Source organism: Tasmannia lanceolata, unplaced genomic scaffold (assembly GCF_043159265.1).
Source record: "Tasmannia lanceolata isolate RefF3 unplaced genomic scaffold, GAP_Taslan_0.1 ptg000020l, whole genome shotgun sequence".
NCBI classification, from domain to species: domain Eukaryota; kingdom Viridiplantae; phylum Streptophyta; class Magnoliopsida; order Canellales; family Winteraceae; genus Tasmannia; species Tasmannia lanceolata.
Window position 1 is genome coordinate 15,413,149 of NW_027518697.1, and position 14,764 is coordinate 15,427,912.

Below are 14,764 nucleotides of genomic sequence, written 5' to 3' on the forward strand. Positions count from 1 at the left end.
TGTACTGGTCAGGAAATAAATTTCCTCATTCATAGCTTCTTTAAAGGTAATGGCAGCCACCTCTAATGAGAATCCAGTCAAACTAACATCCTCAGCTTTCTCCATAGTCAGGTCCTGAGTAATCAGCCCTACTTCCAGGTCTGGGTCCCCCTTCACAGTTACCACTCCGTTTTTGCGAAGAAACTTTAGCTTTTGGTGAAGAGAGGATGGAACAACCCCAAACTTGTGCAACCAAGGGCGGCCGAGTAACAACAAAAATGAGGCTTTGATGTCCAAAACCTGGAACTCTATCTCAAAGTCTTCTCCTCCGATCTGTATTTCGGTGACCAGAGTTCTGATCACATCTCGGCGAGTGCCATCGTACGCCAGAATACCCTGTTCAGATGGGATGAAATCCGCAGGACCAAATCCAAGAGTTGTTGCAGTACTCAACGGGCATACATTCAAAGCAGAGCCATTATCAACTAACACCTCTGGTACTCTCTTCTTGTTGCAAAGTACTGTGATTTTCAGAGATTTGGTGTGGTCTCGGCCCTCAGAAGGCAGATCGTCGTCAGTGAAAGATAAAGTCTTAGACACTCTTGTCATGGCAACCAAGCTTACCAGCTCATCCGGAGTAGTGTCTACAGAGACTTGTGCTGAGTTAAGCTCTTGAAGGACTAATTTTCTGTGCTTAGATGAGGCCATGAGTAAACCCCATACGAAAATATTGGCCTGAGTCTTTTTCAACTGCTTTAACAAGCTCTCTTCTTCTTCATCGGCGCTGACCTTACTGACCTTATTCTGTCTCTGGTTTTCAGTATTTCGCGCAACCTCTGCAGGATTTTCAACACACAATTCTTGAGGCTTGAATACACGCCCACCACGGGTCATATGACGCATCTCGTCACAATGGTTATCCAACAACAATAACTCATCTTCTTCAAAGTCCTCAGCCCTTAAGACATAAGGAGCTGTCCTTCTATTTCCAGCACTGTCAATCTGAAATGTACCAAACTGAGATGAAGACGATTCAGCCAATTCATCGTCATCAAAGGAAATTACATAATGATCTTTCTTTTCTACTGCTTCGAAATCTTCCTTGTCAAACTTCATTACATAGGTTTTTTCTGTGGTAATGGCACAAATGAGGGTTGATGGATCGAGCAGAGGTTCATCAGTAAAAATTGCATTGGTAGCAGGAGGAGGCATGGTATGATGATTAGGAAGTGGGTTTTGAGTAACGTTTGGTCTCTCCACTGCCAGCTCATTTTTGTCAATCATGTTCTGGATAGCATGCTTCAAGGCCAAACAATTCTCGGTCAAATGCCCTGGACCTCTGTGATATTCACAGTATTGATCCATCTTCCAGAATGCGGGTAAGGGATTGGGTGGAGGTTTGATATCCGGGAGCCGGATCTTCCTATCTTTCATGAGCCTTTTGAATATCATTATTATCGGATATGGAAGAGGATCAAACTTTCTGTCATATGCAACTCTCCTTGGCGCTTTTGCAGCCTCTGCAGCAACTCTGGCCACAGGCCTGGTATAACTGACAGCATGAATTTCTTTGGACTGGACCATTGGTCTTTTCCCGTCTCGGATTTCAGAAGAAACCTTGGCTCTCAAGCCTTTTGCTATGGCATCTTCTGTCTGAGTACCCGTCTTGATTAAATGGTCAAAGCTCGGGTAATGCTGAGGAGCGAGAAAATGAAAATACATGGGAGACAAACTCTTCAGAACCAGCTTTATCTGCTCTGATTCAGTCATTTTCTGGCTTAGCTGAGCAGATTTGCGTCTCCAGCGCCTGATAAAGAAAGTGAAGGTCTCTTGAGGACCTTGCTTTAGCTGTTTTAGGTCTCTCTTCGTGACCTCAATACCCTCTTCCATTGAGAATTGCTCTATTAGTTTCTCCGAAATATCTTCCAGGGTTCTCACCTCCTCGGGCTTTAGCCTTAGAAACCACTTCTTTGCGATCCCAATCAAAGAAATCGGGAACAACTGGGCCATCTGCTCACGGCTCAGACCATACTGCTGGGACAAAATGATAAACCACCTCATGTGGTTACGCGGACACCCGGTTCCGTCATATTTGTCATAATCAGGAGCTTTGAAGTTGGGCGGTAAAGAAACTGTTGAAGACAGTATTAATTCAGAGACGTCAAATTTCTTGGGTCCCTGGACTCTCATCTGTTCCATCTCATGAGCCATCTTGCTGAATTTCTCAGACATTTCCTTCTCAAATTTTTCAAATTTTTCTTTTTCTTTATCAACCTCTGGAGCACAATACTCTGCAGCATACTGACCATCATCTAAATCCACCTCGAAAGACTGGATAACGGGTCTATGCGACTCCGGAGCTGGAACATGAGAAGGCTGAAGTACGGGCCTAGACGTGGAAGTCTTATCACTTATCTGTGTTTTCATGTTTGCCATTTCTTCTTTCATTCCCGCCATATCTCTGGTGAGGTTTTTCATCATCTCTTGCATGCTCATTAAAAGTTCAGTTGTGTCTGCCATTTGATTTACTTCAAATAAATTTGAAGACTCTGGTGAAGAAGGTAAACGAACTGAAGATGACACAGAGGAATCAAAGTGGCGAACGAGTCTAGACACTGGGGTAGGTCTCGACCAGGTGGGCTTAGCTTGAAAGTCTTTTTTGGGAGCGATGGTTGCTATCTTTCAGAATCCTGATTGGAAGTTAACAAACTAGGTTACATGATTGACAAATAAGATAGTTTGTACCAATAGAGACAAAAGAAAAAACAAACATCCTTTGTATTGATTATACTGACAGCAATCGCTGAAAACCCTGAATCACTGACTGTTTATAACATGTCAAGTAAAATTTTTTGAATTTTCATCTATAATGGAATCAAATTTACAAGTTTTGACTCAATAAAAGAAATGACAATCTTGATCCAAAAATCCTCATGGTGGATAGAAATGACGAAGAGGAGGCACAATGGATTGCTCCCCTCCATACTGACGCTGAATCCTGGCAGGAACATAGAAGGAAGTCCTTTTGAGACCAAGAAGACGAACGTAGCATACGCACCTACCTGGTGCCCCTGGATTCTAACGATAGAGTTCCCATTTAAAATGATTTTAGCTCAAATTTCTCCAAAGTTAATAAAAATGGCATTTTTAAAGAGTTAGGCAATGTTTCAAGAACTCCCCAGCAGAGTCGCCAGCCTGTGGACCCCGATCCGGAGAGGACGAGTGCGGCGAGGGACGCGAGGTCCCCACAGCAATCCTCTAAGATCTCCACAATGTGAAGGAGAGCTCTGCCAAGGAACTCTCGAAACGGATGCCACCCTCACAGCATAGCACGAGTGGCGATACAAAACGAATGAGATACATCCTGATCAGGAGCCAGGGCTCGAAACCGAGATGTACCTAAAAAGAACTCAGAGTCGCCATCCAAGGAAAGTGGGCCAAGGATCCCATACTATGCTCTGTTGCAACGGATAACCAGAGATATAAAATAGGGTTCGTGCCTGATGACAAATGGGGAAGGGATTAGGCGCCCCCAATTCGCCCAAGTGCAAGCACCTGGTCTCTTATGCCATTTTCATTAACTCCAAAGAAGTTTGGGTAAAAATCATATGAAATGGGAACAATCCTCAGGAATCGTCTACCTAAGCATGCATTTCCTGAGAATGAAGAAATAAACACATAAAATGAAAATGTGTCACCTAAGCAAAGCTAGGTTATGGGTGACATGCCTAACTCTAATGCAAAACTGGACTCGGACCAGAATGGCCATCCATCCTAGCTGCACTACGTATCCCGGCCTCGGGAAGAATCGGAGCCCACGTAGTTCGATGCCCTATTCAAAATTATGATGCCTAAGACACCTAGACCTCTGCCCTATTCAAAATTATGATGCCTAAGACACCTAGACCTCTATCCTAGACTCGATCTAAAAGACCGGACTAGTTATTAAAGCTTCTTGAACTATTATTTAAATTCCAATGAATGGTGGATTTTAGGACATCTTATATGCCCTAACTAAATGCAGATTGATTAGCCTTAAGCTAATGCAGGTGGTTCCTACAATCCTATGTGTAACTAGGCCGTGCAACCTAATGAAAACCACGGGATGACTATATGCCTAGTCTAGCCATCGGTTCGACTAAATGTCTAACCGATCGACTCGAGGCCTCCTAACTCTAGGGACACTCACACGACAGGACATACCATATCAATACAAATCAAGACAAACTCCTAACTCTAGAACACAACCTAAACAGCTAGGACATACTCCTAACTCTAGAGGAAGATCTTTTTGAAAATGGTTTGAATATTTTTGTAACTTTGAAAGATTTAAAATTTTTATTTTTAAAGGTTTGGCTGGACTTGGGATGTGGATTCCAAGCTGCACTACGTACCTCGTGGAAGAGGATCAAGCCAACGTAGTTCGAAACAAACTCTCCTAATTACTGATTCTAAAACACTCAACACTTTAGGCTTTTTAAGGTTTTTCAGTTGTTTTTCATATTTTTAAAGTTTTTCAAAAGTTTTTAAAGTAAAGAGTTTTCACCCTTTTGGTCAAAGACCTAAGGGAAAACACAAAGCAAAACCCTAGGACCAAACCTTAGGGCAAATAGGGGAAACCCCTAAACAAGGCAAACTAGACTATCGATGACAACAAAAATGATCTATGATCTCAAAAAGCAAAGCTATAATGAGACTGGGCTAGTCTCCAAAGAAGAAGAAATGACAACAAGACTATGGAGAAACTCCTTACTAACAGCACTCAAGAAGACAAATGAGCCACAGGCTCTCTAATACTACAACTTAAAGGAGGAATGAGTCAAAGACTCCCAAATAACACCAACGGAAGAACCAACGAGTCAAAGACTCCCTGGTAATATCACAAAAGAACAAATGAGTCAAAGACTCTCTAATGATACCAACTAAGAAAACGAAGTGAGTCAAAGACTCTCGAAAAGAAATGGAAACACGAGTCAAAGACTCCAACAATACCAACTAAAAGATAAATGAGTCAAAGACTCTCTAAAAGAAAAGAAACACGAGTCAAAGACTCCACTAACACCAACTAAAGGATAAATGAGTCAAAGACTCTCTAAAAGAGATGAAAACACGAGTCAAAGACTCCACTAACACCAACTAAAGGATATATGAGTCAAAGACTCTCTAAAGGAAAAGAAAACACGAGTCAAAGACTCCACTGACAACAGCTAAAGACAGATGAGTCAAAAGACTCTCTAAAAGATATGGAAACGCGATCGAATCATATAATAGAAGATTGAAAATCTGTGATCAAGATGAGATGAGATAGCATAAGATTGCTTTCAACGGATGGATCATGAATGACTAATCCTATGAGATCTTTGGAAATGAATGGGATTTACATCCTAACCCCAAAGGAAAAGTTTTTTAATCTTCACACATTTTATCAGTGTTACCTGAAGGCATCAACCCTAACCCTAATCTAGCGGAGTGGAGAAAGGATCTCGACTCATGACTTTGTTTGTGTACCTAGGACCGATCGTAGCCATTGGAAGATGGACTACGGCCTAATCTAGACACAAATGGGTAGGATATCCTAAACTAGGCTCACACACGTGATGCACATGTGTTCGTATACTACATGCATGTGTGGGTTAATCTAGGGGTAAGGCCAAGAGTTCCCTTAGCGCGAATCCATGTTCGATATACTGTACCAGTGTCCGGCGTATCAGTACGTGAACAAGAGATCCGTTTACGTACCATAAAGGTACTAGGCTAAGGGTGGAATGCTTCTCTAGCACAGAGGCACCAGGTGATGAAATCCCAGTCAACCATGCTAGATAACACTCCGGGTTCCTAAAATAGGACGTGTGTGCATGTGAGATGCAGGGGTTTAGATGCAAGTGATGTAAGTGTGTGCAATAAGTTCGCGCAATCTATGATGCCTTCAGGTTTTGTTAGATTAAGTTTGAGTAAATGTGATGAGAAAATAAAACATACAAACTAATCACAGCACCAGGATTTTACAAAGGAAATCAGTGATTCCTAAGGTTTCTATTTTGATAATTTAATGATTGAATATGTGATGGAATATTATGATCTGGAAATTTTTAAAACAATTTGATTTTAATTCAATTTACTCAAGGATTTTAAAAGGTTTCAATTCAGATTGTAGATTTACACATCAACATATAACAAATCTTTTCAGAACAAGATAAAATTTTTACAGTAACTTCTCCTTAATTATATAAGATTATAATAAAAATTTCATAGATTTTAAATGTGGTTTGCTATTAGTTTTTCAATGTTGAAAGTTTCTGTCCAGATTGTGAATTAACACAGTAACGTATAGCAAATCAATTCAAAAAAATATGAAATTTCTATAGTATGTTTATTACAATAAGAAAGGATTACTGTAAAAGTTTCATAAATTTTAAAAATGATTTACTATTAATTTACGATTTTACAAATATCCATCCAGATTATGAATTAACAAAGAAACACATAGTAAATCAAATCCAAATCAGTTTAAACTTTATGAAAACATGTAATTCCAGTAGTAATTATCAAACAAATATTTTCAGAAGTTTTCATTGCAATTTACTATTTTTATTAGATTTAATACAGCATGCATGATTTTACGTAAAAAATCATAAACAAATATCCAACAGAAACCAAAAATCTTGAAAAATTCACGGGAGATTAGATTAGATTTAATTTGCATCTCATCCAAATTTCACTTTTGAAAACATTATAGAGTTTTTGAAAATTGGTTTTTTCCAAAAATACCCCTAGAGTTAAATGAATTTTTAAACCCTTTAAATCAAATCAAGAATTCATAAAGAAATTCGTACTAATTCAAAATCTTACAATTATATTATGTTTAAATTTTCATTGATTTTGGATCTATGTTGACATCTTCTTAAATTCAATCTTTAGAATTTTACCCCTTTGAGGGTAAAGTTCAAAAGGTCAAATTACGGTCAAAACGAAGTCAAAATTCTTCGAAATTCCAGATTTCTACACTTCTTAATGTGCAAAACACTCAGAGATTGAAAAAAACATATTTTGAATAACAATAAGAAAAAATAAAAATAAATCACAAATTCTATCCTAGCATGCTTCTAGTTTAAGATATATGAAAGAGGGTTTTGGAATACCAACCTTGCTAGCTCTCCTTGTCTCTAGGGTAAGTAATCCTCGGATATACGCTTTGTCTTACCCTTTCAATTAGCAAAGAAAACCCCCAAAAAAAAATGTTGCCGCCGATCCGTTCCGCCGTCTTTCACTTTCTCTTAGAGGGAAGGATTGGGAGGTGATTGGGAGAGATAATGGAAGAAGAATATAGGGAAAGGGATTGGAGGGAGTGATTGGAAGAGATAATGGAAGAGAAAAAGATAATGGAAGATAAATCTCTCCTTTTTTCTCCTTTTTTTTTTATGGATGGGAAGGAAGATATATATAGGGAGAGAAAGAGAGAGAGAGAGAGATGTGTTGGTGGAGAGCTCATCATGTTGTCCCTCTTAGTGGAGAATCCATCATCATTCTTCTTAGTGGAGGGCCCATCATGTTTCTTAGTGGAGAATCCATCATCATTCTTCTTAGTGGAGGGCCCATCATGTTTCTTAGTGGAGAATCCATCATCATTCTTCTTAGTGGAGGGCCCATCATGTTTCTTAGTGGAGAATCCATCATTATTGTTCTTAGTGGAGGGCCCATCATGTTTCTTTAGTGGAGAATCCATCATTATTGTTCTTCATAAGAGGCCTCACAAGAGGCCCTACTGAGGCCCCACAATGTGGGCCCCACAACGCGGGCCCCACAACGTGGGCCCCACAACGTGGGCCCCACAACGTGGGCCCCACAACGTGGGCCCCACAATGTGGGCCCTCGGTTGATTCGAATTTTAAACAAATGTTCAATGCGGGCCCACCAAACGGGTCCAAATTCTCCCTCGCTTGGATTCTTATGAATAATCTCTCTCAACCTCTCACGGAAAAATGCGAAACATGGCGGAAATGATCGGATGGGGTTTCTCCCAAGCATAGCGAACTTGGGTCCGGTCAAAATGGGGTGTCTACAGCATTCATGTCATTTAAGTCCGTTTTCACATGGCATTCCAAGTCCGTTTTCACACGGCATTCAAGGTATTCAAGTCCGTTTTCACACGGCATTCAAAGTCATTTAAGTCCATTTTCACATGGCATTCTAAGTCCATTTTCACATGGCTTTTAAGTCCATTTTCACATGGCATTTAAGTCCATTTTCACATGGCTTTTAAGTCCATTTTCACATGGCATTTAAGTCCATTTTCACATGGCTTTTAAGTCCATTTTCACATGGCATTTAAGTCCATTTTCACATGGCATTCTAAGTCCGTTTTCACACGGCATTCAAGGTATTCAAGTCCGTTTTCACATGGCATTCAAGTCATTCTAAGTCCATTTTCACATGGCTTTTAAGTCCATTTTCACATAGCATTCACGTCCGCTTTCACACGGCATTCAAGTCATTCTAAGTCCATTTTCACATGGCATTCAAGTCCATTTTCACATGGCATTCTAAGTCCGTTTTCACACGGCATTCAAAGTCATTCAAGTCCGTTTCAACACGGCATTCAAATCCATTTTCTCTCCAAATTTCAAGATCATTTACAATCAAATCTATCCTTTATTGTTTTACAAGAGAGGCTATCTCGTCAATATGTACTGAGTTAAGAGTTGGAGAGAGGCTATCTCACCAGCATTTGCAGAGTTCGAGTCTGGTGAAAAGCTATTTCACCCATGTACTTTGTGAGTATCATTTTAAAAAAAATCAAAAAATCCAAATTTTTAAACCCTCTAATCTTGGGCCAGTCAAAATGTGTTGTCTGTTCAGCTTTGACATTCGCATGACTAGCACGCTCTGTCAAAGAGGGGCATCTGCAGACACCCCATTTTGACCGTGTCCTAAACCTCCCGTTTTTATGAAAAACCTCACCAAATCAATCAACTAGGGTTTTAAACTTCACCCTAAGCTAGGTTAGGGTCCCATCTAGCTCCCTGTAAAATTTCATCGAAATCCGAGCGCGTTTGCCTAGCAAACGGGTCGAGCAAGGTCGTAGTGCAAGTTCGCGAGAAGGGGGTGCATTTATCCTGAACTGTGTCTATCTGAATCCGAAAAAGACAAATGGAGCCGCACGATCATCAAATTGTCGTGCGCTCATCAAAAAATCGCACGCCCATCTTTTTTTGAGTGCCAATATCAGCATCCCATATTATATATTTATAAATAATAAAAAAATTCGTTTAGGGGGGATCTGATTTTTCTAGATAAAACAAAATCATCGGGAGAGAAGCGAAAACCCTTTCTCCTTCTCCGATCAAGCTTTTTCGGCCATTCTCCGGCCAATCTGCGATCAAAATCCAGCTATCCTTCATCCATTTCCTCTTATTCTTCATCTCTTTCAACTAGGAAACCTTAGATCTTGCCATTTTTCACTTCTCTGATCTTCTTCTCCAGTAAAGCTGATGGAACTCCGACCCTAACTCCGGCCTAGCTCCGTTAGAGTTCCGGTCAAGGAGATCTCTCCAGTTCTTTCCTCATTTTTTTCCTTAGATCTTTCCTCGAAACCCCGGATCTGTTCCTCAAAACCTCAGATCTGTAAAATATATATATATATAGATCTCTGTGTTCTCTGGTCATCTTCTCCGACCAGATCCTTGAGACTCCGGCTAACATTCCGATCGATCTTTCTTCTCCTCTCGGATTTGTCTTTTTTCCTATTTCGTTTGAGCTCAGATTTTTATTTTCATCTTCTCCTGAAACCCTAGATTTGCATAAATCTTAGATCCGGTTATTCTTAGTTAGGTTTAATCGAAATCTATACCAGATTCTGTCTTTAGGCGAGGCAAATTTCAAGTTCATCATTTTCAGAAGGAGATAAGAGAAGAATTTGCTAATTTCAGCAGATCCAAAGTTCAGATCTTGCCTTTTGTTGTCATTAAGAGGAAAATAGGAGTTCGGATCTGCGTAATATTTTCAACAAAGAAGAAGAATTAAGAAAATAGTGCAGAGGTGACAAATTTTCAGGTATTCCTCATCTACTTCTCAAACCGGTAAGCTATATGATCATATTCAAGTTGTTTTGTTTCAAATATTAATCGAATAGGATGTATTTAGCATAGGATAAAATTTTGACATGATCATTTTAAGATTTCATTTATTATTTACAAATACATGTAAATTTGTTAAAAATTTTGGATGATTTTAAGTCTGTTCACCTGTTAGACCTAAGATATGTGAAATTTATCTAGATTTCTTCTCTCTTTATTTGAGACAAATGATAGTTTTAAATCTTATTGTTCTTTCTGTGAGATGAATAATGTAATTAATTTAGAAGCCATAATTTTGTTTAAAATTTTTAAGGAGCTTTATTAAAATTTCATTCATGATATCATGTTCACTGATGTAATAAGGTGAAATGTTGTCCTAAGGTCTGCTATTTTTATTTATTTAGGATCTTAGAGTATGCTTTGTATCCGAAATAAATGATAATAATAGTATTCTTTTAATAGTAAGTTTATCACTTTTAGAATTTGAATAGATGTTCCTTACATATTAAGTTTTTGTAATTGAGCTGTCTGTATCGAGATGGATCTCTCTTTTTGTTTGTAGAATTGCTAGGCTGATGGGATGGTTCATTACAATAGTGCTCCCCTTCTAGCTTTCATTGGTTCGTTTGTAAAATATTAAAAAGCTTATAGATTCAGGCATTTAAGTATGAGTTTCATAATGGAATGGCGTCTCATGATTATACCTTGCTTTGTGTATAAAGGTGATTAGCTGGTAGGATTGCATGTGGATGCAATAGATTTGTTTTTAATTAGGGCGAATTCTAAATCATATCTGTTAAAGGAAAATTTTGTGTGATGGTATAAAAATGCATGTGATATATCATGGGCCGTATTTGATGATGTTTGGGAAGCGACTTGCTTATACAAATTCATTAGTGAGCTTGATGTAAAACTCTTTATGGAGATATTACCACTATTAAGCATGCATATTGGATACTGTGAGGAGACCTTTGGTGGAAGCTTTGACTTAATAGGTGTTTTGGAAAAATTCTATTATGAGATTGTCATGTATTTTTAAGAATTAATTTTTTTTTACTAAACCTTATAGATAACAAGTTGATAGACATGATGGGAAAAGGGGAAGGTGTCTTGAATCCGTGATGTTTAAAATCCTATAATTTTTATTGTCCTCAGAGTATTTATTTATTTTTAATAGTGGAGATAATCCTAAATACTAGAGACTCTGTGGCAGATTCTTGTTGATAGAATTCTTTGTGCTTAAATTTTGTTGACATAACATTTTTTGCCTAAATTAGATAAATTGCATATAATAATTTTCTCTTTGATTTCTAAGGAAGAATGAAGTGATTTTCTAAAAAGTGATTTCTATTAGAATATTTACCTTTTGAAGCTCAGTCTTATTTAGTGGTCATATTTATTCTTGAGAAATTATTAACTTTGTATTTCTGCTCTTTATAAAAATTTTGATTTAATCTTAATCGATTAATGCTGAGCTTAATATGTAAAAAATTAATGTTTGGTCACATATTGAACATTGGAGCAGATTTTAGTCTTCACATTTCTTTCACCTTTAATCTGTTATAGATGTTAAGGTCCAGTTATAGATGTTACTTTCTTCATGAGTATTCATATCTAAATTGGATCTCATGTTTTGCATTTTTTCTTTTGTATGAGATTTTCAAATTATTGAAGGTATAAGATTTTCAAATTATTGGAGGTTGGAAATCAGATTTTGGCTTTTGGATTTCTCATTTTATTCGGGTTGGGAAAATGAAAGAGTTTGTGCTTTATTGGTTCGTACATAAATTGATTATAGCTGTAAGTTTTATTGATTTTTTTTATTGATTAATCTTCCCTAATCCAGTTAAATCACCTACTAATTTTTAATGCTTTAGGAATTATCATGGTTAAGTATTTTGTATTGTCCCAGCTGAAACAGTTGTCTGATTCATTGCGTTTGAGAGATATTTCAAACTCTATTTTGTACCTGACACAAAAATGGGATTTCATTTTGGTTTTTGATGGAAAAGTAATTCTTTTGGAGTTTGGATTGATAGCAGATTGTAAAGAATCACAAAGTTATGTTTGCATTTTGCTGATAAGAGCAGGAGATAACACTATGATAATAATAGTTAGGCTGTGAAAATTGTGTAATGTCTATTGATTTTCCCTTTATGAGTTGAACCATTCAATGAATTTAGTTAGGATAACCTGTTATGAGTCTGTAGATTTGAAAGCACGGAATTAATGTTGTGTGGGTAGTGAATTGCTAGTTAAGTTAATAGATAGGTGAGAATCGATTCATTTTGAACTACTTTTGTTATCACTATTTTTTTTTACAAATTAAGAGAAGTTATAATTTTGAAATATAGGCGATGAAATGAATAAGTAATACCACAGTTCATGTATTGCCATAATTTGTTTAAGCTCCATTTTTTTTTAGCTGCTCATGGTTGATAATTTGGTTGAGTGTTTAAGGCTTTGTGATAATATAGGCATTTGAAAGAATTTGATTTTTTGGTTTTTTGTATGTCTCATCATTTTCAAGTTTTTCATGTACAAGATTGGTCCTTCAATTTTTATTGCTGTTTGGGTACTGTTTCTCAGACCTATGTTTGTGTACAGTTGAATTTCTTGATAAAAATTATGACATTTGGAGGCAATTCATAGAATTTGAGTATAAGTATAAGATGCATGGTATGTATTTTCAAACATGACTGGATGTGTGGTTTGTGTTTCCAAACATGTCTAGGCTTTTCATTGATATAATGTCCCCTCGACCCTTGTTAAAAATCTTTATCACCAAATGTTTGTGTTTATACAGGTAAGAATGACAGAATAATGTGCATGAGGTCTGAATGATCATATCTAATGTTTCTGTAGGTTTCATTTAGTTTATGGGAATGCTATAAACCTGGATAAGTTCATCACAGGAATGGTGCCCTTCATGATAGTTAGGTGATTTTAATTCAGTGTCAATTTAAGATAGAGAAGGTTTGTTTCAATTGTTTTTTAGGTTACATCATGAGAATGTAAAAGATGCAGACATAGCGTATAGATTAAACGCAGGTTTTACCTTAATTTGTTGACTTTATTGTGTATGACTAAAAAAGGGGTTGAATATATATGGGTTGAATACATGTTTGAAATTGTATGGAAATGCATGGTTTAAGGAGATATGTGATGTTAATATCAAAGTCTTATATATCAGTGGTTTTGGAGACTAATCCAGGGATTGCAGAGAGAGATTTTACTCATTTTGGTTGAGCACAGATTTTATTCACGTTAGCCCTGTTATGAACACAAATCTGTCTATATTTGAAGCACAATTTCAACACAAGATCTGCACATTTTTTACACAATTTTAGCCCATAAACTCTACTCATTTCCAGCGCACAATTTTTGTCCCAAATTTTGGCACAGTTCAACTTGAATTTCCTCTTTGTTCTAGTACAAATTCTGTACAGTTTTCACCCACCTTGACCCCAGTTTTGTATATTTTTTGCCCATGTTAGCCCTATTGTAAATACATGTCTGCTGTCTTATAAGCTTGTATACTTCACTCGTGAAATTTTTGATTGACATAAGTATAAGGATGTAACCCCATTAACTATGTATTGACTGTTAAGATATTAGGGGGAATAGAAATGCATAATTAACGTCTATAATTATATATCTGTTGTCACATAGTTGCTATACTTTAAAATTGTGATTTTGATTGAACCAAAAGGGACATGTTTGCTGCTCATTTATCTATAAATGCTGTTCCAATGTGTTTATTTATTTCATAGTTATAATACAACTGTTGTCCTCATAGTTTTCTACACATATCTGCTCTATTTGAACATTGGTTTGATTCATTTTACCGCACATTTCTGCCCTGTTGGAACAATAGTTGGGGTTCATTTCCATGCACATTTCTGCTCTGTTGCCGTCATTGGTTCAGTTTGTTTTTATACGCATTTCTGATCTGTTGTGTCACTGAATTAGCACATTGTTGCTGTCCATTTTGGATCATTTCTTGATGTCTATTCTTGCATAAACTGCTGCCCATTGGTTGTTTCACAAATACATAATTGTTGTCCACTGATGGTTCATTGTTTGCTGCCCATTATTTTGCATAGACTGCTGCCCATTGGTTGTTTCACAAGCGCATAGTTGTTGTTCATTGATGGTTCACTGATTGCTGTCTATTAGAATAAGAGATGAGGGTGTTTGAAGGAGCTAAAAAAAATGAAATGTGAATTAGATAAGGCTGTACTTATTAACATGATATAAAAAAAAAGTCGATGAAAGAGTCATCCTAGGTCTATCATTTAGAGGACTGGCTCGGTCCTTATAGCAATCCTTTTTCCCTTTTCCTTTTTTGATAAGACTAACTTAGTCTTTTAGATAGTTTCTTGAGTCATTCATTAGAATCCTCTCTCATTGCAAAGGCGATGAAAGATGTTATCTAGAGCCCTCTTTTAGGAGACAGGCTATGTCTCGACAGAAAATCAAACCCTTTGGAGACAGGCTTTGTCTCATTGGCCCTACTTATCCTTTCGTTTTAGGAGACATGTCATGTCTCATTAGAATCTTTCTCAGAGTTATTAGCATATGATGTCTGTCCTTAGTTAGAGAGTCAGTCCTCCAATTTCAAGAGTCGGTCCTATCATCATAAGAGTTAGGATTCTATCCATCCTCTTATCAAATCATTTGATTTTATCCAGTTCTTTGCAAGGTAAAGG

General features: G+C 37.3%; 1 protein-coding gene across 1 annotated transcript; it reads right to left on the reverse strand.

Moving 5' to 3' along the window:
- Positions 1-29: 29 nt before the first annotated feature.
- Positions 30-7,372, reverse strand: LOC143853803 (uncharacterized). Its single transcript, XM_077363532.1, has 3 exons — positions 7,123-7,372; positions 88-2,669; positions 30-38 (listed from the first exon to the last, which is right to left on the reverse strand). Exons 2-3 carry the CDS (start codon positions 2,497-2,499, stop codon positions 30-32), a joined length of 2,421 nt encoding a protein of 806 aa, XP_077219647.1. The 5' UTR covers positions 2,500-2,669; positions 7,123-7,372.
- Between the last annotated feature and the right edge of the window lie 7,392 nt (positions 7,373-14,764).